This window comes from Dipodomys ordii, unplaced genomic scaffold, assembly GCF_000151885.1.
Source record: "Dipodomys ordii isolate 6190 unplaced genomic scaffold, Dord_2.0 Scaffold3, whole genome shotgun sequence".
NCBI classification, from domain to species: Eukaryota; Metazoa; Chordata; class Mammalia; order Rodentia; family Heteromyidae; genus Dipodomys; species Dipodomys ordii.
Genome location: NW_012267219.1, coordinates 21543247 through 21570453, shown reverse-complemented (window position 1 = coordinate 21570453; position 27207 = coordinate 21543247). Strand labels below are relative to the sequence as shown.

General features: G+C 34.8%; 1 protein-coding gene across 1 annotated transcript; it reads left to right on the top strand.

Moving 5' to 3' along the window:
• Positions 1 to 2707: 2707 nt before the first annotated feature.
• Positions 2708 to 25551, top strand: Slc6a15 (solute carrier family 6 (neutral amino acid transporter), member 15). Its single transcript, XM_013020419.1, has 11 exons — positions 2708 to 3008; positions 7776 to 7933; positions 8254 to 8380; positions 9574 to 9755; positions 11838 to 11948; positions 15695 to 15936; positions 16036 to 16228; positions 18027 to 18219; positions 20521 to 20680; positions 24248 to 24410; positions 25137 to 25551. The coding sequence occupies exons 1-11, from the start codon at positions 2723 to 2725 to the stop codon at positions 25515 to 25517; spliced, it is 2196 nt and encodes a 731-aa protein (XP_012875873.1). The 5' UTR covers positions 2708 to 2722; the 3' UTR covers positions 25518 to 25551.
• Positions 25552 to 27207: the final 1656 nt, after the last annotated feature.

The following is a 27207-nucleotide window of genomic DNA, read 5'->3' as shown; positions in this document are numbered from 1 at the left end:
CACTCAAGCATACAATTGAACCCAATCAATTTCCTTCTCCCATCCACTATTCTCTTCCCAGAACATTTCATCTGGTTGTTGTGTTTTATTTCATAAATGCCTTAAAAACACACTATCCATAGTGTCCCCCATTTGCCCTCTTCATTTGCATCTCTGGTACCTATTTCCCAATAGAGTACGTTTTACTTTCCTATCACTTAAAAAAACTTATATTAAAAACACCAATGGGATCCATTATAATATTTCAGTAATGTGTATATTATATATTTAAATCAAAACAATTCCTCTCTATTTTCCTATTCCCTTGTACTCCTATTTTTTAACACCTATCCCCTGTGTAATCCTCATACATAGACCCATACACTGCAAGTAGATATTTTTCATCTTATTTCATTCTATTTCCTATTCCCCTATATCTTACTTCCCTAAACATTTGTGTAGGTAGTTATAATCATGTACTATGTGCATATTTGCATATATACATTTTATATATGTCTGTGAATTCATAGGTCTTTTAGATCTAAATTTCACAAATGAGTGAAAGTAAACTTAATTACATGAACAGAATAGCCAATGAAGGTCGGGCGCTGGTAACTCACACCTGTAATCCTAGCTACTCAGGAGGCTGAGATCTGAGGACCACGGTTCAAAGCCAGACCAGGCAGGAAAGTCCCTAAGACTCTTACTTCCAATTAACCACCAGAAAACCGGAACTGGGGCTCAAGTGGTAGAGTGCTTGCCTTGAGCTGAAGAGCTCCGGGATAGCACCCAGGCACAGAGTTCAAACCCTGTGATTGGGGGTAAGGGAGAAAGAATAGCCAACAAGAATAGGAAAAATGAATTACACCACAAAATCATCAAAGTGAAGGGAAATATTATGTTATCTTTCAATATTAGTGCTAAATGCTCTTAACTCTCCAATCAAAACACAGAGAATTGCAAGTTAGATTAGAAATCAAGACTCAATTGTGGCTTACAAGAGCAAATCTCACTTATCAAGATAAATATTGGAAGGAAAAAGATCTGAAAGCAATAGAATAGCTATATACATATCTGATAGAGCACCTTCAAAACAAAATTAATCAGAAGACACAAAAAAGTTTACATTAATTTGTATTTTCCCAGGATGGCTTTTATGAATTGTAAACCATATCTCACTGAAATTAATGTTCATTTCTATGTCTAACATAAATCTTTTGATAATAAGGTTTTTGTTTTCTCTCGTTTATAGCTGTTTATGTAACTTCTTCCTCTGAGTTCCCACCCCAGCCCAGCTCCAAAAGACTTAGCAGCTCTTTTACAAATGACAATTATTTTCCTGTGTGTTTTAAAATTGGAATATAAACTAATTGGGTAGGAAAAATAAAGATTACATACTTTCCATTAATTTTTACGATAGTTATTAATGATCTAAGAATATTCCTATTCCAATGATGTTCAATCATTTGAATTCCACAATATTGTATAATTAGTTAAGATATACTTTTTCTCTATTTCTATTAGGTATAAGTTCCTTAAGCACGGGTACTATATGTTTCAGTAATTATTGTAATCCCATCACAAGTAAGGGAATGAGAAATAAGACTACATGAATTAAAGATGCTAGGTATAAGATAAATTTCCAGGTTTGGCTGAAGTTGATTTGTAAAAGAGATAAAATAAGAGCACTATGAGAATGATATATTTAATCAAGAAGGAAACTAGAAGTAAGATTTAGTCACATTTTCCCCCCATCCTGGGGGTTAAGCTCATGGACTGGACACTGTCCTTGAGCCTGTTGGTGCTCAAGATTAGTCTTCTAACACTTGAGCCACAGCACTACTTCCAGCTTTTTTTTTCTTTTTTGAGTAGTTTATTGGAAATGAGAGTCTCACAGGGACTTTTCTGCTTGGGCTGGCTCCAATCATGATCTTTAGCTCTCAGCCTCCTGAGTAGCTAGGGTTACAGCTGTGAGCCACTGGTGCCTACCTTAGTCACACATGTTTGATTACTAATTAACACAGTATTCATTAAGTATTTTGACAAGGAGAAACTTAACTAAGAGAAAAATGTGTGAAATTTACATATACTTAATAATTTTTACAGTCTAGAAAGTATCAACATCTGTAAGACTCAGACAACCATGGTTTAAGCTCTGTAGAGGCTACATTTGGTGACTCACACCTATAATTCCAGCTTCGCAGGAGGTAAAGATCAGTAGTATGGTCAAGATCATACCAACCAAAAATGTTAGGGTTACTCTCTCTGAACAAAAATGTTGGGAATTGTGGCCTATCTGTCATCCTAGGTATGGGAGATATAATCAGGAGGATTTGCAATCCAGGCTGCTCCTGGGCCTGCTACTTAAGAATTAACTGAAACGGAAAGGTCTGTGCTTGTGGCACCCATTCGCCTGGTAAATGGTCTCAAGTTTAAACTCCAATACTGAAAAAAAAATCAAGCAACCAGACAAATATTCTATAGAAAAATATTTTATCATGAAAACAAGGTAGAAAGGATGATTCAATATGGTTAGTACTTTTCATGATTATCATGTTTCAATTTATTTTACAGGTATATACAGAATTCTAAGATATGATCCAGGAGCCTTAAGACTTTATCACCTTGGATCAGGGATTTATTTGATATCTTCCTTCAGTCAGTCTTCATATCTAGTAATTTTTAAAGAAGTTTTTTTTGGACTTAAGGAAGTCTTTAAGAAGAATATTTTCCATACTTTCCAATGCCTAAGAATAGCAAGGTGGTGAAAAGAGAATTGAACAATGAGATTACTGAGTCTGTCAAAGACCTTCTTTCTAATGAAGACTCAGCCGATGAGGCTTTTAAGAAGAGTGAACTAATTGTTGATGTCCAAGAAGAGAAAGATAGAGATATTGAAGAATCTGAAGTGGAAGATGAAAGACCAGCTTGGAACAGTAAGCTCCAATACATTCTGGCACAAGTTGGATTTTCTGTAGGTTTAGGAAATGTGTGGAGATTCCCTTACCTATGTCAGAAGAATGGTGGTGGTAAGTTTTTGTTTTGTTTGTTTTAAAGTGATAAATTGCTATAGTAGTAAATCATTCTTGATTATTTCAAATAGCTCCTATTGTTGCTGCGAGTCTCCTTATTTTTTGAAACTGTGAAATCTACTGAAAGCTAGACGACTCACTTGGGGGAAGTGAGCCCAGCTCTTGTTTTCAAATTATGTTTCCCTAGGAGCAGATTGGCATGCTGAGAAATTCTCAGCTACTGCTTAAGGGTAACACATTCCCAAATTCTCTCCCTGAATGCTATCAACATCTCTAGATTTCTGACTGAAACTTGTCTAACAAATGTTACCTACCACTTGCCTCTCAATGTTTTTCCTTTAAAAAAGAAGCTAAATTTTCCAAGACAATATTGGTGAAGGAAGACAGAGAGAATTTTCTCCCTATGTTTTGTTACCTTTAAGTTACAATTGCCTCACTTTCCAAAGGAAAAAAAATCCCTGAAAACCATGTAATTTGAAATCATTATAGTTTTTAAATGCTGGCCACAACTTTTAGAATCTAGTAGAAGGAATGTAACCAGATAATGTGATGTTAGTCCTTTTTGTTGTCCTGAGTGGTCTTATTTCTTTGGTTTTTACATTTCAAATAGTTTGGAAATGTAAGATTTAAAAATTTTGAACAAAGATATTGCATCAATGATGCTTTAGCTATTGGTATTTGTGCATGCAATCATAAAGTCTTACTTAGCAAAGTTGTCTTAAAAATCTAAGAATAAAGCAATAAATTGTTCACGTGTGATAGTAACTCTATAGTATATCAGAATCAACATGAAGCAGCTGAGAATGTAGCTCCGTGACACAAATGTTTCCTTACATTATGTGATGCTTCAGATTCTATCACCAGAACCAGAAAAAAAATCAACTGGATGTTAAAATAATATTTCATTACCTAGGCATATTCAATCCATTAAAGGAAGTATGATGAAAAGCCTATGGTCTGTAATTATTAGGCATTCTATCACATAATGATAACTAGTTTGATATTTGATTTCAATCTCTGATAGCTCTGTGGACTGAACAAAACTATGGTTTTAACTAGGTGTCGTTGATCATTTGGTAGCTTCTTAGCAGGCAAAGATTAGGGGAATTGTTCTATGTAAACCCTGGCTGGAAGTTGATTAGACTCCATTTCAACTAATAGTTCGGTTTGATGTGATTCACACCTGTATTTCCAGTTCCAGGGGAAACACCATAGCTGGACATGATGACATGTGCCTAGTAGGAAACACAAATAGCAGCATGGTAGCCCAAGCCAACTTCAGCATAAAGTGAGACCCTACTTAAAAAATAATCAACATGAAAATGGCTGGAGGCATAGCTCAAGTAGTCAAGGGCCTGTCTAGCAAGTGCAATGCCCTAATTTCCATACTCAGTGTCAACAAAAATATAATCTTATTTTTCATGTAATTACAGTCTATGAGTCTTGTATCCAATTAAATAGTAAAGCCATTCATGTGTAATCCATATGGATATAACCATTCACATGTAATTTTAGCTACTAAGCAATAAAAACTTAAGGTGTTATGATAATAAAATATGTTTGATACTTTTAAATAATCAATCGAACAACAAAATAACAAGTTTTGAAAAAGTAACCAAATGACAAATCTTTTGGAAAGATAAGAATTAATACCTGTAAAACCCTCAATGTACAAATAATCACACATGAATCATTTCTCAAGTCAATCATAGGCAACTAGGAACTACTCAGCTTTATTGTTTCTTATAGTGGTGAATTCTGGTTTTGAATCATTTTACCTCATGAGCCATATTGCTATGGAAGAAGAGTGTGTCCTGGTTGAAAAATCAAGTTGGATTTCATTTAAAATAGTATTTGCTTAGTAGAGTGCTCTGAAGAATGTTATATTTAGTAATTAGTTGTTAGCAAAAATAGTTCTATTGTTTTATTTCCATGTGTAAAATACTCTTCACATCGCTTCCCTTTTTGCAAGCACAAATATTAGAGAGTAGTGTTATGTACATTATAATTTTTTTTTTGGGTCCGGTCGTGGGGCCCGAACTCTGGGCCTGGGCTCTGTCCCTCAGCTCTTCAGCTCAAGGCTAGCGCTCTACCACTTGAGCCACAGCGCCACTTCCAGCTTTTTTCTTTTTGCTTATGTGGTGCTGAGGAATCGAACCCAGGGCCTTGAGCATGCAAGGCAAGCGCTCTACCACTGAGCCACCTTCTCAGCCCCTGATGGGTTTTATCATAATATTTTGTTAGAAAAAATGAATGGTTTTTCAGCATGGCACTGAGTTTTTTGAGTACTTAAAGAATATCTATCACATACTTACCCAAATATTTATCTCATTCACTTTATCATTTAAAGCACTTTCTGAATAATAAAAAGTAATCGGTCCAATAAAGTGATTCATCCAAAGATATTATTATTTAAGAAAAACAATAATTAAACTTTATAATTGCTATGAGATATCAAAGTCATGTTTTTCTAATTTCCTTTTTCTTTGTGGTGAATACAGTTTAAAAAGAGAGAGAAAAGTGTTTATTTTGTGGTGGACTAATAGATATAAGATAGATAATTTTTTATTTTTTATTGTTTTTATTAATTTTTTATTGGTTGTATGGCTTGAACTCTGGGCCTGGGTGCTATCCCTGAGCTCTTCAGCTCAAGGCTAGTGTTCTACCACCTGAGCCACAGCGCCACTTCCGTTTTTTTGGTGGTTAATTGGAGATAAGTGTTTCATGGACTTTCCTGCCTGGGCTGGCTTTGAACTGTGATCCTCAGATCTCAGCTTCCTGAGTAATTAGGATTATAGGCATGAGCCACTGGTGCCTGGCATGTTTACTTTTTATAAGCGAACTTGACTTCCTTGAAGTCTGACTTCCGTCTACAGTCCTAGACCTGTGAACTTTTCCAAGTTACTTAGCTTCTTCTGACTTAGTCTCTACTCCTGCAATAGGAGTGATCATTGTACTGAACTCACCATATTCTTGTAACAAATATTTGATGACACAAAGGTTCCTGGAAAAATACTGAATACTCTAACAGTAACTATTGTATTCTAGATTTGGCTTCTTTAAACATGCGGACTAATATAAGAGTCATTTGAATTAGAAGCTTTTCCATGAATAATCCAATTTAATAATCCTCTTTCTCCCTCCCCCTTCTTACCCTCTCTCTTTTTCTCTCTCTGTAGACATTCCATGCCTACAAATCCACTCACAATTTGGCACTTGATTCAGATGTTAAAATTCACTTTGTCATTTGGGAAACATGTTCTGGTCAATAGTCCCTAAACATTTTAGAATTGGAATTTTGAACATTGGGTGTTATAAGCCCAAACCTTCATGCTTTCAATTACATTCCCACTTTTAATAAATGATGAAGTCTGAAAGGATGAAATTAACTCAGAGAAAAGTAAAGATTATATACCAAATCTATACTAGAATGCATTCATATCTATATATAATTATTATTGTATATATAATAGGCATGATTGGATAGATTAAAAGAAATTATTACCATTTACTTATTCAACTGAACAATCACCAGAAACATTTGAATAACTAGTAGACTTTTAATATTACATTTTTTTAAAAAACAGGAAATATATAATGAATAACTTCATAAAAATTAGAATAAGTAAAATCTATTACATGGACATTATATTTTGCATCTAGTTGAAATTTGAATATACAATGTACAGCTTAGAAGTTTTGTAAAACTAATTTACAAAATGTTCTCAGTGTAGAAATAAACACGTTTCATAGTTAGCTTCTCTATATAGTCAATTATATATAGTATTAACATTGCCAAAATAATACATTTAAAAGTAAATAGCCACATGTCTTCATTTATGATTTTGCAAATAAATGTTAGTTATTTTTAAGTATGGAAACTTTATGATAAGAGAACTAGATGTGCATTTCTGTAATAAATATTTCTGTTTTTCAATCATTCTTACCTTTCCTTCTCATAATTTTGGATATTTGGTTTCTGAAATGAACTCTTTGTATGTAGTATATATCAGAAAAAAATGGATCCTTGACTTTGTAGATTTTGCTTTTTTGATCTTTTTAAAATTGCTATTATAAAAGTGATGTACAGAGAGATACAGTTATGTAAGTTAGGTAGAATGTTTAAGTATTTCAGTACACATTTTACTCTTTCATGATGGTATTTTATGTAGACTACAAGCAATTTTAGTATTATCAAATCTTTTTTTTTTTTTTTGGGTCCGGTCGTGGGGTCTGAACTCTGGGCCTGGGTGCTGTCCCTCAGCTCTTCAGCTCAAGGCTAGCGCTCTACCACTTGAGCCACAGTGCCACTTCCAGCTTTTTTTTTTCTTTTTGCTTATGTGGTGCTGAGGAATCGAACCAGCGCCTCATGCATGCAAGGCAAGCGCTCTACCACTGAGCCACCTTCCTAGCCCTCAAATCTTATTCTTTTGGGGGGATTTCATAACTTAGAAGAATTTAGGTAACACAGCATATGACTTCATACATTGTACAAAGGAGATTATTTGGGGTATGCAATTTATTTTAAAGACTAGACTATTTGCAAAGTAGCTATTTCACCTTTCCAATAAAATTCAACTGAAACTATTATCCATTTATCACATTTTTAAAATCAGAAACTTGTTGTAGCAAATTCAGGTTTCAAAATTTTAAATGTTGAAAATACAATTATAGTTTCTTCAATGCCCTGTATAATTCTAGCAATACAGAAACTCTTCTATGACTATTGAAAACTTAATCCACTTTGTGTTTTTGTCTTTGTAGGTGCATATCTTTTACCCTATTTAATACTACTCCTGGTAATTGGCATTCCCCTTTTTTTTCTGGAACTTTCTGTGGGTCAAAGAATTCGGCGAGGCAGCATTGGTGTGTGGAATTACATAAGCCCTAAACTGGGCGGGATTGGATTTGCAAGTTGTATAGTAAGTTTCCTGTTGTGATTGTGTTAAAGCCTTTTTACTGGGTTTAGAATGATATAATTCACATCTAAATGAGACCTCTAATTGTGTGTTTCTATGGAGTTCTTTAATCATATTTTAAAAGACTACTGGAGTGCAGATGAGTAAAAAATATCAGGTCACAAATATTGACATAGATCTATTTTATTAATGAATTTTAAGAAATAATAATGTACTTCACAAAGAAATTATAATAGCTATTTATGAAATGTTAGGGAGTCTTTCATCCCACTTTAAACAAAGAGGCAGAAGTAGCTTTTCTGTAATGACATTTTCTTTTGCAGGTGTGCTATTTTGTGGCCCTCTACTACAACGTCATCATTGGCTGGACTCTGTTTTATTTTTCTCAGTCTTTTCAGCAACCTCTTCCCTGGGACCAGTGTCCATTGGCGAAGAATGGATCACACACTTGTAAGACACCTGTAATATACTCTTTTTGTTTGATAAAGATCATGACTGCTTTCAAACAATGTAAAACAAAATGGTTCAAAGTCAGCATCAAAAGAGACTTTTGAATTTAGGATGGACTGATGGACTTCTGGAATCCTCTAAATTACTGAGTATTTATAGATGAATTTAATGTGAACACACTAAGGTGACATACTTATAGGTCCTGAGTTGTAACTTCTGATAGACTTTGATTTTGTACAGCATGACTTGATGCCTTGTATCTTTATTAAAAACCTTCAAAAGGAAGCCAGGTGCCAGTGGTTTATGATTGCCATCCTTGCTACCCAGGAGGCGAGATCTGGAGGAATTATGATTTGAAGTCAGCCTGGGCAGAGAAGTTTGTGAGACTCCATCTCCATCTCCAAAAAACATGATCCAGCAAAACACTGGGCTGGAGGCCTGGCTCAAGTGGTAGAGCTCTAAATGAGCAAGCAAGCTGCACAAGACACACTGAATTCAAATCTTAATAGCTATAACCGAGAGAGAGGAACAAAGAAGAATTATATCAATTAAAATCATTGCTTTAATGATTTTGGTCCTATTTTTTTTGTAGTTCCTTCACCAGTTCTTTTAGTCCTAGAAAATAAACAACTCTCAAATGTAATTAAATTTGTTTAATGGTCACATGGAAGGAAAATAAAGCAGGGGAAAATATGTTATATATCCCAATACATGAAAAGTATGTTCATTTTAACATAACCATTAAAATGGTTATAGTGTTTTTCATGTAGCAAATCAGAAACCTGATGTGAATTTTACATTTACAGTACATCAGCTTATATGAGTCTCATTTCCAAAGGTGTCTGTGAGCAGCTGCCAGAATGTTCTAGAGTTGTGTCCTAGGGTGTCAATCACATCCTTAAGGTGGTAGAAGAGATGACAAACTTATTTATTTTAATCACTTTGTTCAGAATTTCACATATTGTTTCAAGAATTGATAGTAAGGAATATCAAATAGAATAGAGGTCTTTTGATTTTTCAAACTTTTTCACAGTTGAATTTTTAAAAATGTTTTATTGCAGATTTCTACAATCCTGTTCAATGGCTAATGTGTTGCTAATAAACCTTAAGATGGATGGCTGGGATTACTGGAAAATACTGTCTCATGATTTCTTGCAATTCGATGTGATTATGTATTGCCTTTCTTTCCATAGTTATAGAGCCAGAGTGTGAAAAAAGTTCTGCCACTACCTACTACTGGTACCGAGAAGCTCTGAACATTTCCAGTTCAATATCTGAAAGTGGAGGCTTAAACTGGAGGATGGCTGTTTGCTTGCTGGTAGCCTGGACCCTGGTTTGCTTAGCTATGATCAAAGGCATTCAGTCCTCGGGAAAAGTTAGTATATCAGAGTCGCTCCTGAGTCTGTAAAGCATCTTTCTGGGTAGCACAGACCCAACAAATGAGCAGACCCAGACAAAATAAAACAGAAAAAAAATCTCTATGCTCAAAGTTCATATAGCCCTTAATTCTAGATGAGTAAAGATGTCAACAAATGATGCTTTAAAAATTATCTTATTGCTAGGTATCCATGGCTCATGCCTGTGATCTAAGCTGGGATTCAAAATGAGCCCAGGCAGGAAAATTTATGAGATACTAATCTCCAATTAACCAACAAAAAGCCAGAAATGGAGTAGTGGCTCAAGTGGTAGAATGCTTATTCTAGAGCAAAAAATCCAAGGACAGGGCCAGTGTTAGAAGGTTAAGCCCAGTACTGGTGTGCACGCACGCACGCACGCACACATGTGCGCGCGCACACACACACACACACAATTAAGTTAGTACTGTTGTAAAATCATATTTATATTCCAGTAGGGGGTACTGAAATAAGTGGACACATAAATAAGGTAACTTTAACAATGTTAAGTGCTATCATAAAAAAGACAAAAAAGAAAAGAGAATCTTGTTAATTTCTGCCCTAAATAATACTTTTTAAAAAATTAAATACCCTATAAGGAATTGACACTATTCAAGCTACCACATACCTACAAACTCATAGAGGCTGTGTAGTATGTTTGTTTTTGGTGATATATATACACAATAGCATATTGTTCAATCATTGAGCAACATGCAAACACAAATCATTTAAAACTGTATAGATGGTCAGGTGCTGATGGCTCATGCTATACTCCTAGCTACTTAGAAGGCTGAGATCTGAGAATCATGGTTCAAAGCCAGCCTGGGCAGGAAAGTCCGGGAAACACTTATCTCCAATAAACCACTAGAAAACCGGAAGTGGCACTGTGGCTCAAGCAGTAGAGTGCTCGCCTTGAGCTGAAGAGTGCAGGGACAGTGCCCAAGCCCAGAGTTCAAACCCCATAACCAACAAAAAAACCCAAAAACAACAAAAAAAACTACATAGATGGAACTGGAAGATACTATGTTAAGTAAAATGAACTAAGCACAGAAAGTTAAATATTGTACTCTCTCATTCATACAGAGAAGCTAAAGAAGGTGATCTCAAAAGAGTAGAAGGTAGATTCCTGGTCACTAAAGGATGGAAGGGGAGCAAAGAGGGGAATAGAAAGGTGATAGAAAACAGAAACCAAAATATGGACAAGAGAAATAAGATCTCTTATTCTATTGTACAGTGGTGACTGGAGTTCCTGACAATTTATTGTATATTTTAAGAAAATGACAAGAGGATTCAAAAGTCTTCCCCAAATGTTAACTACTCTGGTTTCATCATTACATTATAAATAAATATATATACATATATATATATATTTATCACATTCAAAACCATAAACATAAGTATTGTATCAATTAACAATAAAGTTCTGTTACTTCTTTCCTCATAGTCTTAATTAGATCTTAAATGAGATCAAATGACCAATAAACTCTTAGCCAGGAGCTGCCAGTATTCTTTGCTATTCAGGAGGCTGAGATCTGAGAATGGTGGTCTGAAGCCTGCCCAGGCAGGAAAGTCCATGAGACTCTTTTATTATTGTTGGTTGTGGGGCTTGAACTCAGGGCCTAGTCTCTGTTCCTGACCTTTTTTGCTCAAGTCTAGTGCTCTAACACTTTGAACCACAGCTCCATTTCCAGTGTTTGAGTGGTTAATTGGAGATAAGAGTCTCATAGGGACTTTTCTATCCAGGCGGGCTTTGAACTGTGAACCATGATGAGTCACTGGTGCCCAGTGAGACTCTTATCTCTAATAAACTACTCATAAAATGCCTGTATGGTACTGTGGCTTAAGTAGTAGAGCACTCCCCTTGAGAACAAAGACCTTAGTTCAAGCCCCAATAAAAATAAAAAACAAAATGTACAATAAATTATTTAAAATGTTAGAAATTAAACCATTATTGTTATTAAACAGAGTCAAAAGTAGTAACTGTCCATATATTTCAGCAAAGCATCTTTTTATCTATGTAAATAGCTGTTTATTGATCTTAGTTTTATTTTTCTTTCTTTCAGATCATGTATTTTAGCTCTCTCTTCCCATATGTGGTTCTGATTTGCTTTTTAATCAGAGCACTCCTTTTAAATGGTTCAACTGATGGCATTCGACACATGTTCACTCCAAAGGTTTGTATCATGGTTCTGCTTAAGGAGTGGGATCAAAGTATTCCAGGGTTTAATTTGTAAAGTGTTCTCTTTGTTATGTATTGTTCTAACAAATACACATTGAACTTTTAAACTATAGTTGTGTTAATCAGCTAGATTAGACCCGAGTTTTATATCTCCATAATTAAATCTATCTAGCCCCAACTTGAAATGACCAGTTTTGATTCTAGCATAAATCTATCAGAATTTATATTTCAAAAATCCCTTATTTGTAATATGATTACTTCTTGTTTCTATACTAATACATTTTAATTTGTTTTGGAAATTTTAGAAAGGTTGTTCAGTGGTTCATGAACCTTTGTTGCTGTGGATTTTTTTTGTAACACAATACTAATTTCTTACTAGAAAAATAAAATGGGCACATTGATTTACATAGTAATTTGAAAGGATAACAGGTGATTTAAAGTCTATAGATTTGGATGTGACTTTACTGTACCCTAGAATACTATCTTATAAGAAATAAGTATTTTCTGTTAATAATTGTTTTGTGTATTTGGGAATAATAAATACAGTGATCAGTTAGGCAAAACATACATTTCAGAAAAATTCTTAGTAGGCATCATAGAGGGCTGAGGATTTTGCTGTCATTCATCAGGTACAGCTAAACTCAGTACTGGACGAATTGAATCTGGTTAATCATAACTTGTGAACTTAGTCCTACTTTGTTATTTGGATTAAACAGGAAACAAAGAATAGCTTTTGGGGAATATATACATCCATTCTTCACCACAGTAAAGTTGCACATCCCTATTGGTTTATTAGTAGAACTTCAATTCAACTTTAGGAAGAGTTCACAATTTAGACAGGAGAAGCTGGGAATAAGTTGAAAGGAGTGACTTTGTTTAAAGAACACTGTGTGCATATAAGGAAATATTACAGCAAACTCCTACATATTATATGTATACATTAACATAATACTAAGTAGAAGAGTAAAATAATGAAACTGGAAGGTGTCTGAAAGATGAATGTGCAGCGAGTTTGCTGTGAGTGGGGCAGATGGGATTAGTGTCTGTGGAATTCTTTGTCCCTCCTGGCGCCTGACTTCATATGAGGCAAAAGAAGTTGTGTTCTTTGTATGTCTGTTTCTGTCCTACCAAAAATGCTGACTATGGTGTCTGGCTTTTCTCACTTAGTTCAAAAAGTCCTGTTTAACATTTTAAGAGTTATGGAAACTCCTCTGAAGTAAACAGAGTAGATTTGTGCATTTCAGCTCCAATGTAATTATAATCTGCTTGAAGTTGATTACCTTTAATGACTAAAAGTATTGAGTACATTGAAAAAAATGTTTTCTGAGATCAAGACAATTCTTTGTGAATTTCTGGAATATAAGCATTTCTTTAGTGGACAATATTTGGTGACACAATTCTGTTTGTCTGACCTTGGTATTTAAAACTGCATTATAAAAAACAAACAAAACCCCTATACCAAGAACAACTATCAGAATGTTAAATTTTTCTTGAGCTCATTTTTATTGGCTATTGATTGGATAAGCATGGTGTCACTCTAAACTGTGATAAATATAAAACTAATGGTAATCTTAGTTGTTTTCCATTTAAATTAGTAGGGAAGAAAGATCCTAAGAATGCAAAATACACTGAATTTGTCCTGAGAGGGTTTAGAAAGTGGAAACTGAGTGTCTAGGGCATATGGATTTCCTGCCATCTAGTGGTAGAAATGAAGATGCAAAGTTGAGTGTAATAGTGATTTTCAGTAAGCAGACTGGTGATGAAGAAATGGATGAAAAGCCTTATGCAGATCCTAGCTAAGTGCCAAGGAACTATAAATACAATCATATTTTTGTACGTTTTTATTGAAAAATACTGTACAGAGGGGTTATAGTTACAAGAGCAAGGTAATTAGTAAACTTCCTATTGAGCATTGTTGCCTCCTTTGTTTTTCTCCTATCATCCTTTCCCTCACACCATATAAAATCATATTTTATAAATTAAAAGAAATGACAATTAGAGCTGTAAATGTAGCTTAATGGTAGAGTGCTTGCTACCATGCATGAAGCCTGGGTATGGTTCTTCAGTGCCACATAAACAGAAAAGGTGGGAAGTGCTGCTGTGGCTCAAGTGATAAAGCGCTAGCCTTGAGCAAAAGAAGCTCAGAAACAGTGTCCAGGCCCTGAGTTCAAGCCACAGGACTCGCAAAAAAAAAAGAGAAAATTTAATTAATTGAATCAATAATTCTTAACGTTTGATAGAACAAGAACTTTTTCATGATTTATTTTTACCACTGAAAATCTGTATAACTTTAGTCAGGGATTTATTTTTGTTGTTTTCGACTTTAAAGAAATTCAGATAATCCTTATCAGCTCCATAGGCTATTTTGACTATTAAAAAGCCCTTTATTGTTATTATAAAGGTGCAGAGGAGTTACAGTTACGTAAGTCAGGTAAAGAACGCATTTCTTTTTTAGACAATGTCATCGTTTCCCTTGTTCTCTCCCAGTTTTTCCCTCCCACTTCCACTCACAAGTTGTATAGTTCATTTTACACAGTCTAGTATCACTGTTGCATTTGTTCACCCTGTTGTGATTATTAAATGAAATAATCCATATAAGGGGCTGATCAGAATACCTGCTGGTAGTTCATGTGTGTTGTCATTCCATGAGTAGTGACTTTAGGGCGAACACTGCGGTAATTGAGACATTTTTGTTCACAACTTTCTGTTGAAAGATGTGAAACTCAAAGAGGATTGTGAGCTCTCCCTAAGTTGGGCTATTATTGAATTTCTTGTTTACTTATTTTTTTTTAAAGTACTTGGTTATCCGGCTTAGGATAACAGAAATCATTTGTTATAACTTATTCACTCTAACAGAATATTTTTGCAAATTATTATGTTAGTAGAACCAAAATCAAAAACTATGATTTTTATGTTCTTAAGTACATCTGTCATTGCTCTCAAAAAAAGCAGTGTCATTACAAAAATTCAAGAATACCAATTTAAGTATTATTCGTATTGAACTCTAACATAATGGTTATGAACTCTATGCCAGACACAGCTAATATTAACTGTTACAGTTAAACCTTGATATATTGGAAATATCAGATGGCTATCTAGGATGTGAATCAGTTACTTGAAATGTGAATTCACACATTCAGAACATTAGGACTTTGGCTATGAAAGGCTTATATAGCTCATGCAGTGGGGTTTCTTCTATTTTTAATTTTTTTTTAAAGAAACTTTACTGTGAGTTAAATAAGGCCTTCATGAGCATGCAAAGAACAAGCAATTCAATTCTGTAAGTTTATAATTGCTAGGTTTATAATTGTTCATTATAACAAAATTTAAGAATATTACAAAATTTCAGAGTGTTAGGTAATTATTTAGCTGTTATTTGTTGTTTTGTTTTGGAAAGTAAAAGAGATATAATATTAAGTAATTCAAGATTACTAATTCTCTTTCCTATGCCCTTACGATTTGTCTTAAAATATTTAAAAGTTTTTATGTGAGTAGATACATCTCTATACTCTCTATGTACTAAAATCAACATGTAAAGGCTTGATAAATCAATGTTTTAATCTCTGATTTTTTCTAAATAGTTATTTCTGTTTAAATAACAGGTTAACCCCCAGATTTTAATAAACTTTGGGTACATAATATTATTCAAGTGGATGGAAAAAATAGAACTGATTCCACCTAAATTTATCCACCTGAAGTATTATATTGTAGCTGACATCTACTCTGCTTAATCCTCCACAGCTTGAAATAATGTTGGAGCCCAAGGTCTGGAGAGAAGCAGCTACCCAGGTCTTTTTCGCCTTGGGGCTGGGATTTGGTGGTGTCATAGCTTTTTCAAGCTACAACAAGAGAGACAACAACTGCCACTTTGATGCTGTCCTGGTGTCTTTTATCAACTTTTTCACTTCTGTCCTGGCAACGCTGGTGGTGTTTGCAGTTCTGGGCTTCAAAGCGAATGTTGTAATTGAAAGATGTATTGCACAGTATGCATACTTAATTTCTACTGGCTTTTAATGGCAGGGTTGTAGATAACATATTTGCCAAGGAATCTCAGCGCTCATTCCTATTGTTCTGTTTATCAGAAATTCAGAGATGATCATCAAGTTTGTGAAAATGGGAAACATCAGTCAGGATATCATTCCACATCACATCAACCTTTCAGCTGTTACAGCAGAAGATTATTATTTACTTTATGATGTCATTGAGAAAGTGAAAGAAGAAGAGTTTCCTGTTCTTCATCTCAACTCCTGTCAAATTGAAGATGAGTTAAATAAAGTTAGTAGGCCATGTTGGCCAGTAAAAAATCTCATTCAGTAAAAATATGATGTATTCAACAGACTGTTAAAAAATATGGCCTTTTATACTCCTTGATAATAGGCTGTTCCAAAATTCACATTCTTCATCTCAGATAACCTATTTTCTTATATCATAAAGATTTTCTGAGTTTTTAATGCACAGTTTAATTGATAGGGTTATATAAATGTAAAATATTAATACAAATAAGGTGATTTTCATCATAGAATGGAAATCAGCCTGAAACTTTGTTAGAATAGCATTTAATACAGAATTTAAGTAATGACTTAATCTTGTGTATATTACATGATTAGATGTATGAGTGCTACCTAAAAGGGATATTTGAATAGTTGGCCAAAAAATATATTTTCCTTAGCCACTTACACATTTTGATAACAAATTGGTAATCAACATCCTGGTACTAGCTACTACTGTCTTTTTATAAAGGAAAATGTACTAGGGAAACATAGTAACCATGAAAAAACTATCAATTGTTTTGCTTTAAGAAAAGTATATTTGTGACTAAATATAAGGAATTATATTAAAATGTGATTGAAATCATCATTAATTATACTAATCAATTTTATAGTGAAAGATTATAAAGTTCCAATTCACTCTTCATTAAAACTTCTATTTTGTTAACTTTAATTTCTTAGGTACTGTTATTTTAGAACTCAATATTTATGGTATTATAAAAACCTCACGTTAACATTTACCAGTAATCCTATTTTATTCTGTTCATTATAGTGTTTTATTATCTATTTATTATTAATGAATGGTAACTGAAAATTCACAATATCCTGAATTATGAAAACCAACCTTTTTTTAAAGCAAAGAAACAGAAATACCATAAGTGGAAAAGATTAGGATGTGATAGATATTTTTAAGATTCAAATTTTTTGTTATCCAAATTTCCTGTTCATACCATTTTATTTTTTGTTTATCCCATACCCCTATTTTAGTAAAAAAAAAAAAAAGCTTATTAGTCACAATCTAAAATTTCTTTATACCAATTGACTAAACCCTATTATGCATGTATGGCACAGAAATTGTTACTTACATATTTGTATTTATGTTTCAATGAAAATAAACCACAATTCTTACTCATAAGACTTAACACAGGGCTGGGAAGGTGGCTCAGTGGTAGAGCACTTGCTTTGCATGCATGAGACCCTGGGTTCAATTCCTCAGCACCACATAAACAAAAAGAAAAAAGCCAGAAGTGGCGCGGAGGTTCAAGTGGTAGAGCACTAGCCTTGAGCTGAAGAGCTGAGGGACAGCGCCCAGGCCCAGAGTTCAGGCCCCACAACCAGAAAAAGACAAGGTAATCAAAAGTACTATGCTTTTTTTTTGGGGGGGGAGGCTTGAACTCTGGAACTGTACTGTTCCTGATAGTTTCTTTTGTTCAAGGCCACACTGCCCAAGCTGGCCTTGAACCCTGATCTTCAGATCTCTGCCTCCTGAATACCTAGGATTACAGGAGTAAACCTCTGGGTGCCTTTAGTACTATGCATTCATTATTCTTATAAAACAGCACAAAATAGTACACAGCATAATTGTGTACTGTTTAGAAATTCTGTGCAGTTTTATTATTTCATTTATTATTTAAATCTTTGTTCTGAAACTAGGGCATGGTTTAATAGGCTGAAGGCTTATGCCATTATGTTTATTTCCAATACCTTCTGGCTATTAGTTCAGAGATCCCCCTCTTTATAACTGCTAAGTAAAGTCATCACGTAATGACACTCTGTATTAATGCTGTGTTTCTGTTGTCTTCCAGGCTGTTCAGGGGACAGGCTTAGCCTTCATTGCCTTTACAGAAGCCATGACGCATTTTCCAGCCTCTCCCTTCTGGTCAGTCATGTTTTTCCTCATGCTGATAAATCTAGGGCTTGGCAGCATGTTTGGGACCATCGAAGGGATCATCACGCCCATTGTGGACACTTTCAAAGTGAGGAAGGAAATTCTGACTGGTGAGTTTTTAATGTATTTGCGTTTTTATTGAACTTCTCCCATTTCCTCTCTTTTGGAATCATGCTTATGATCCAAGTCGCAGTATATAAAATATTTCCTTCTCATCCTAATAGGTTGATAGGATTTTCTCTTCTGAATTTCTGCAGTGAAACTTGCTCACACTTAGAAAGAGAATGGATCCTTTTCATATGTCTCCTGTATTATAGTCTAAAAATATAGAATGACCGTGGCATAGTCTGTGGAGTTGAGCAGAGTAATCCCTCCCTCCCTCCCTCCCTCCCTCCCTCCCTCCCTCTTTTCTTCCTTCCTTCCTTCCTTCCTTCCTTCCTACTTCCTTCCTTCCTTCCTTACTTACTTACTTCCTTCCTTCCTTCCTTCCTTCTGTCCTGGGGCTTGAACTCAGGGCCTGGGCACTGTCCCTGAGCTTTTTTTGCTCAAGGCTAGCACTGTAAGACTTGAGCCACAGAGCCACTTCCAACTTTTTCTTTTTGTATGGTACTGGGGATTGGAATCTAGGGCATCATGCATGCTAGGCAAACACTCTACCACTAAGCCACATTCCAGCCCTCAGAGTCATTTTTCTAATCTGCAGGATAAAAATAACAACATGTTGCTTAACTGCGATGTTAAAAAAAGTAAGATCTAACTTTATTCACTGTTTTTATTTTATTGATTGACTGTTTTGTCGGTCATAGGGCTTGAACTCTGGGCTTGGGTGCTGTCCCTGCGCTTTGCAGCTCAAGGAGAATGCTCTATCACTTGAGCCATAGCACCATTTCTGGTTTTCTGGAGATAAAGAGTCTCACGGTCTTTCCTGCCTGGGCTGGCTTTGAACCGCAATCCTCAGATCTCAGCCTCCTGAGTAGCTAGGATTATAGCGTGAGCCACTGGTGCCCCACTTTTTGTGTTGTTTTGAGACAGGTTGCTTTGTAGCTGGTCTCAAACTCAATATCTTCTTGCCTTAAGCCTCCCAAGTACTAGGGTTAAAACCATGAACTGCCACACCAAACTCATATTTTTATTAGACAAAGGCCTCTGTATCATATATTGTGTGTCCATATTTTTAACCATAGTAATAAATACTACTTCAATTTGTCCATTTAAATAAAAAACAGGTAATTGAAAGGTATTATAAAGCATGAAAAGATTTACATGTAATGTACAGTAGACTTCCACATGCATTCTGTTTTTCCTTTTCTGTACTATATGATGACACTATATGGTGGACTATATGATGTGTGTATGTATATACATACATACAAACATACATACATATATATATTTCTGTATAGTGTAGCTCACAGAACACGAGAGATGGAAGTTGTGACTTAATGTAACTCATGTCTAGTGAGATGTTAGAAACGCCTTATATGGTTGAATCTATAGATGTCTGTTTTTTTCTCTTTTAACTGCCTTTATCTATTTCAGATTTTTGTTGTTGTTCTGTTTTTGAGACATGTTGTGGCACTCAGGCTGGACTTGAATTTGTTACTCCCTTGCCACTGCTTTTCCAGCTTTACCGTGACTTTGGGTTTTATTTCTCTCGTAACAACAATGAGAGAACAGAGTCTATCCAAACTGTAGGAATATTATATGAATTTCAAAACCTTCTCTAAAGTCCTATATCAATAGCAATTGTTCTGAGGCTTATGCACTTGTTAAAAACAAAACTACATTTTAAAAGCTCTTCTTTGTTGTTTTGGATAATCAAATTTCTTGATACTGTAACAAATAGCTTCCAAAATAACCTGTTGAGGCAAGATGAAAATATTAAGTACAAATTGATACTGAAGCTAATTTTGATCAGATTTTTTCCAGCTATGCTTTAAAGATAATATTTTAAATACAAAAATACACAGGATTTAATAGTCTTATTATAAGCCAGATTCATTTCATAATCATTTTTCTAAAATTTCATATGAAGTGAAAACTTTAGGAGCTTGTAAGAATCAGAAAAGTGACACGGAAGCATTTGCTGCCTAGAAAAGGTCACTTTGCTTTTAAAAATGGAATTGTAGTATGGAAATTTATAATTTTAGCTCATGCTTGGTAAAATTCTATCTCACAGTCTCAGGGAAATTACTTAGTGTTTTAAAGTGAATTTGTATCCCATTAGAGTCTAAACCCAGGTAACAGTGCTCCCAATATGTAATATCCATAGTGTTAGATAATATTTGCCTATAATAAGTAATAAACATTAAAAATGTTTGAATGTAACTATTTTTGTTTTGTTTAAATGTAAGAATTAATTTATAATGAAATTTAAAAGATAACTTAACCTTTCATTTTTTTTCTTCCAGTTATCTGTTGTCTTCTGGCATTTGGTGTTGGCTTGATATTTGTGCAGCATTCTGGAAATTACTTTGTTACAATGTTTGATGATTATTCTGCTACGTTGCCTCTTCTAATTGTAGTCATTTTGGAGAATATTGCTGTAAGCTTTGTTTATGGTATAGATAAGTAAGTATATTTGCTTTTTTGCATTCATTTTCTCATCTTTATTTTGAAAACCTCAATTAACAATAACCATCTCATGAAGGAGGAGAGCAATAAAAAAGGAAAAATTATTTACCACGTCAAATACTTTGCAGGCTTTTATTTATTCAATGACTCTACTAAAAGAACTCCCCCATTGAGTGAGCAGTTAGAAATGTGTACTTTGTGATATCATCTATTCTGAAAGTTTGGTTTAATTATGGCTATCAAAAACTCCCAAGCTCCAGTGAGCATTGTCTGTGTTCTCAGAACTTCAAGTTCTTTTGAGTTATTATTGTCACCTACATTTTACAGTTGGAAAGTCAGACTTAGAGAGACTACAAGTGATCCTTTATTTTGCATTTCACAGCAATATAAATGAAGTTCATAGCAATTTATTTTTTTTAATCTCTAAGGCCTACATCCTAATTATTTGTTAAACTATTTTATAAAAGGATTGGGTGTGTCATGAAGCCGTTTAGTAGCAGAATGTTTTGGGAAAAATTATATCCTTCCCTGACATACATCATTTGTTGCACACAGATTGTTTATTCTAATTGAGTTATGGCTTGAAATCACTATTCCTACAACTCTGAGTTTAGTATATATCTACCTGTTTAATTTGAAAAGTTCGTGTATTTTGTGTGAAATGAAATATCAAACTAGTCTCCAAGAACTGAAGTACTTATCCGATGCTTTTAAATTTGTACAAGACACTATGTTGAAAAATGAACTTTACAATTTAGTCAGGGGGCGATGTAATGTAGTTATGGAGGTAGGAGGGAATGGATGGTAGGGGAAAACAATGGAGGTGATAACAATGCTGGATAGAACATGTACTCATTACCTTGCTCACGTAACTTAACCCCTCTGTACAGTATTTTTACAATAAAAATATTAAAATTGTTATTATGAAGGTGATGTACAGAGGGGTTACAGTCACATAAGCCAGGTGAAGAGTATATTTCTTTTTGGACAGTATCACCCCTTCCCTTACTCTCTCTTATCTAATGCTTTTTATGATATTGGACCTAATTGACATATGGATTGTGTGACAACAAAGCTTACAAGTGCCTTTTATAAAGCAAGAATTAGTATCATTCAAGAATGAATGCATTCTAAGTGAAGATCCAAGTCTTTAGTGAGATAGAGAAAAATATTAATATAGCGTGAATCATGTGGCCAAGGTTAGAGGATGATTTTTACTTTCCGAAGCTGCAAGCCATGAATAGGAAACCTATGATTACTAATCATCAGCTGTACAGAAATAGTGGTATATAGAACTGTCTGACATGTAGTACCCTATCCCTCATCCTCCTTAAACACACTATGGATAGGACATAGAATATTGAAGATGCTCCATATTCCAAGTCACCAAGGAAATGCAAAGTCCAGCATTAATGAGACACAACTACACTTCTACTAGAATGACCAGCATCTAGAATATTATCAGCAAAGATGCTGCTGAAAGTGTGGAATAGCAAGAGTCCTCATTGGGTGCTGGTGCAAATGCAAAGCACCAAAGCCACTCTACAGAAATGTTGTCACTTTCTAAAAAATATTGAAGATCTTCTTCCTTTGGATCTATCCAGTACACTCTGGTATTTCTTCAAATAAGTTGAAAATATATGGCACAACCTGTGTACAATGTATTCCTGTAATCAGGATTGTGCCTGTAATCCTATCTATTCAGAGACTAAGATTTGCGGATTGCAGTTCAAAGCCAGACCGAGCAGGAAAGCCTGTGAAATTCTTACCACCAAAATACCTAGAAAGAGCTGTGGTTCAAGTGGTAGAGCACTAGCCTTGAGCTGAAAAAAAAAAAAGCTCAGGAACAGTGACCAGGCACTCAGTTCAAACCCCAGGAAAGCTCAGGAACAGTGACCAGGCACTCAGTTCAAACCCCAGGACCAGCACACACACACACACACACACACACACACACACACACACACACACACTGCAAATACTTTTAGCAGCTATAATCATTGCCAAAAGTTGAAAGTAATCAAGATGTCTTTTAACGTATTGGTTAATGGATAAAGTAGGATACATCTGGACAATTGAACATTGTTCAGTGTTCACATGTAAATGCATACTACTTAGTGAGAGAAGACAAATTGGAGGAGGCCACGTCCTGAATGAGTCCAAATATATTACATTTTGGAAAAGTTAAAACCATGAAGATGATATAAGTATCTATTTTTGCAGAGATAGAGTGGAAGAAAGGATACATAGGTATCCTAGAGAATGTTTAGCCATAAAAAAGTACAAGAAAACAAAGTAATTTTAAGAGAAAATCTGATTTCAACAGATATTATAGAACAATATTATGCTGTTAAGTAGGATTTTCAAGAAAAAATAAATCCAGCCAATCTGGCATCACATACAATGACTACAGATAACCACTAACACATAAGAGCATAGGAAAAATCATTCTGTTCTCTCAAAATTATCTATCAGGGAAACTAGATTCAGATCATTAAAATGTCTATACAAAAATCAGTACCAGATGGGTATGAAAAACTCATTATTAGATAGAATATTATGCAATGGCCTACATGTTCTGACACTGTTAACACTGCACATTTAAAAAGGGTGAATTTTATTTAAACTATACCCCGATGTAATTTATAATTTAAAATATCTAACATAAACCTAATTTATGGGAAATAGGGAAGTTGGTGGTACTGATTAACAATATTATAGAGATGACCTCAATAAATATAGACTTTGAAATTATAGGGAAAAAATACCTAGGTGATTCAAAAGAAAGAGAAGCAGTGTAGAACCTGGAATACTGAGGAGAGAGACAGGTAGAGAAAGAGAAAGTCAGTTTCAATTTCCTTTGGAGCTGTAGGCCAGGACCTGACAGGTTCCATCTGTGAAACAGAGAGGCAAGGGGGGGTTGAGAGGGGTGAGAGACATGCTCCTTAGTTATAAAATATGGACATCCTTTTTATTTTAGTACCAGTACTGGTGTTGAACTCAAGCATGTCCCTTAGATTTTTCCCTCAGTCCACCAATTGAGCCAGTCTTCCATTTCTGGCTTGGTGGGTAATTAGGGATAAGTGTCTCATGGACTTCCTTTCCCAGGCTGGCTTGGAACTTGGAACTCTAGCCCTCATCCTCCTGAGTCCCTAGGATTACAGGCGTGAGCCACCAACATCCAGCATAGACCTTCTTTCAAATAATTTGTAAAAAATATGGGAACAGCAATGAGAGATGTTATTTGATGACATTAAGGAATTATGTAAAAATGATGGAAGGATTGTTGATATACCACAAATATTGTGTTTATAAAATAGGAAATTCTAGGTAGGAGTAATAATTAGATTAAGATAGTTTTTCCAAAGGAATTGGTTGGACTTATTGATTTCATTATTACCTTATATATTGTTTATGTCTGCTTTCGATGTATTTGTGATCAGAATAAAATGTCATAAGTATTTTCTGCTTGAATATCTATCAGACCATTGATAGAGGCCATATCCATTTTTAAAGCAGAGTAATTGTGACTTGATGATTAATTAGACAATTTATTTTTATTAGGTTTATAGAAGACCTAAAAGATATGCTGGGTTTTGCACCCAGTAGGTATTACTATTACATGTGGAAGTACATTTCTCCTCTAATTCTACTATCATTGCTGATAGCCAGCGTTGTGAATATGGGATTAAGTCCTCCTGGCTATAATGCATGGATTGAAGATAAGGTAAAATGTAAAATAAAACATTACAGATTTTAAACAAGTAAAAGAAATGCCACACTAGATGGTTTCAACTTCCATTTCTTCATAGTATTTTCTACTTCGTTATAAATTATATCACTTTTATTTGGGGTTCTTAAATTGATGTTTTGTGTCCTACAAGTTTCATTTTATTAAATTGCTAATAAGCAGCTGACAAATTCCATGAATGAAGTTATGGTGGAGATTTATTTTCTTAATACATTGTGAACTTGCAATTCTTTTAGAATTGTTGCTAACTCATGAAGTTGTATACAGTTTGGAGAGCTGTTCTCTTTCTCTCTCTCTCCCTCCTTCTCCCTCCCCCCTCTCCTTCCTCCTCCTTCCTTCCTTTCTCTCTCCCTCCCCCTCTCCCTCCCCTCCCTTCTTCTCTTTCTCTCTCTGTTTCTGTGTCTCTGTGTCTCTGTGTCTGTCTCTGTCTCTCTCTCGTTCTCACTGTTCTTTTATTCTTGGCTTTTTTGAGTCAAGGCAGCCTCTAAGAAGTAGAATCATAAATGCTAAGACTTTTTTTTTTTTAAATAAAAAGCCTAACATTGGAATTTGGCGAATGCTGTGTCTGTTGATTTCTGTCAGTGAAAGCAAAGCAAGTTACAAAGTAGTCCAGATTTCTTTACTCACAGATCTAAGAAAAATGCAGTTTAATTGTTTATGTGCATAGAAAGCTTATAACTGATTCTGTTTCTGTTTTGATAGGCATCTGAAGAATTTCTGAGCTACCCGCTGTGGGGAATGGTTCTGTGTATCTCTCTAATGGTCTTTGCCATACTTCCGGTCCCTGTAGTCTTCATTGTTCGCTGTTTCAACCTCATAGATGATACTTCTGGTAATTTAGCATCTGTGACCTATAAAAGAGGAAGGGTGCTGAAAGAGCCAGTGAATTTAGAGGGGGACGACGCCAGCCTCATTCACGGCAAGATACCAAGCGAAATGTCCTCTCCACATTTTGGTAAAAATATTTATAGGAAACAGAGTGGATCGCCAACTCTAGACACTGCTCCCAATGGGCGTTACGGAATAGGGTATCTGATGGCTGATATGCCAGATACCCCGGATATGCCAGAATCTGACTTGTAGCTGGGAAATCAGAAGGTTTTATTTGGTTGATTTTTTTTTTAATCAATGGACATTGGCTCTCATATTTGAAGACTGGGCTTCACTTATCAGAGGTCGATCTCAGGTGTTCCAAGGCTTGATCTTAAATCCTGACATTATATGTCAGGCCAACTAGAATATTCCTTTGGATTCATGGGTTTCCAATTGTTCAGGAAGGATTGCAGACCAAGCTTACAATGACTGAGGTCCACACTTGTCGGAATTTTTTTTTAAGTACTTTTGGTGTATCTACAAGTATTTCTATCTCTAAAAATTATATATATATATACACACACATATTATATATATATATATATATATGTTACCTCAGTTTCTAATGGTTTCTGGTTTTAATAATATTGGCAAATCAAAAAAAATGGTTATACCTTCAATTTATAAGTTTGCCTTCAGGGTAACTCTCCACATTTGCAAAGGACAATGTGGAAGCCAGTGACTCCCTACACATTCCCATGGGTACAATATGTAGATAGGCTGTACTTATTTTGATAGCATTGATACCTTGTTAGGCACTTAGTTGAGGAAACGGAACAATATTTTCTTATGCAGTAGCTGTATAGTGCAATAGTCTTGAAGAACACAAAGGCATAGATCCTGGATGAAAGGTTAGATTTCAGAGATGACTGAGGATGAGAATAATTATTGTATATTTTGTGTAAAATAGACAGGTGGAACCGAGCTAAGAGGGAGTCACTAAGCACTCTCTAGAATTATGCAGATTTTGCATTCTTCTTATGCCGTGTGCCTACAAACCTACCTGATATTTATTCTAGTTTCAAAATTACTTATAGTATATTTATACTCTCTACTTACAATGTATATAGATGATTAGTACACTAAGTACTGATTTGATAACCTGAAGCAAGATGGCATTTTATTTCATATATTTGTTTTGCTTCTGTTTTATGCAACTATAAATCATTTTTTAAGTGATTGTTTAAACTGTATGGCATTACCTTTTAATCTACAAATAAAGTTAAAATGGTGTTATATTTTGGTTTTCTTTCATGTTCCTTTTATTGAATTGGCTGAATGGAATTATGTTCTTTATGGTACTTGGTGATTTGACATTTCACTCAGCATTTAGGTATTTCACAACCATCACATTCCAAGGTGGATTAATAGATTGATAAGTAAAAGCTAGGATCACTTTAGAGATAAAAGAATGATAAAGGAGTATTATGGTTAAGTGATACATTATGTAATCTCAATCTTGGAAAAAAATTAAGCCTTCTGCCGGTGGTTTATGTAATCCTAGCTACTCAGGAGGCTGAGATCTGAGGATCATGGTTCAAAGCCAGCCCAGGCAGGAAAGTTCGTGAGACTTATCTCCAATGAAACTACCAGAAAACTGGAAATGGTGCTGTGGCTCAAGTGGTAGAGCTCTTGCCTTGAGCTGAAGCACTGAGGGACAGCACCCAGGCCAAGAGTTCAAGCCCTACTACTGACAAAATAACTAAATAAAAAATCATAATGATCATAATACCATATGCTCAATTAGAATGCTTCACAGTGTTGTCCCTGGATTAAACTAGTATAGTATTTAAGAATAAAATTGTTAAATTTATGACATTGAATATGACAGGGAAACCTACAGATACCAACATTTCAGAATATAGTATTATTAACTCTACAACCCTCGTGCATTATGTTA

Bases quoted from the DNA above. Each gene is read 5' to 3' on its own strand.
- Slc6a15 (XM_013020419.1), top strand. From the start codon at position 2,723: ATGCCTAAGAATAGCAAGGTGGTGAAAAGAGAATTGAACAATGAGATT. The intron at 8,381-9,573 runs GTAAGACACCTG...TTCTTTCCATAG, and splicing joins GAAGAATGGATCACACACTT to TTATAGAGCCAGAGTGTGAA. The intron at 20,681-24,247 runs GTAAGTATATTT...TATTTTTATTAG, and splicing joins TTTGTTTATGGTATAGATAA to GTTTATAGAAGACCTAAAAG.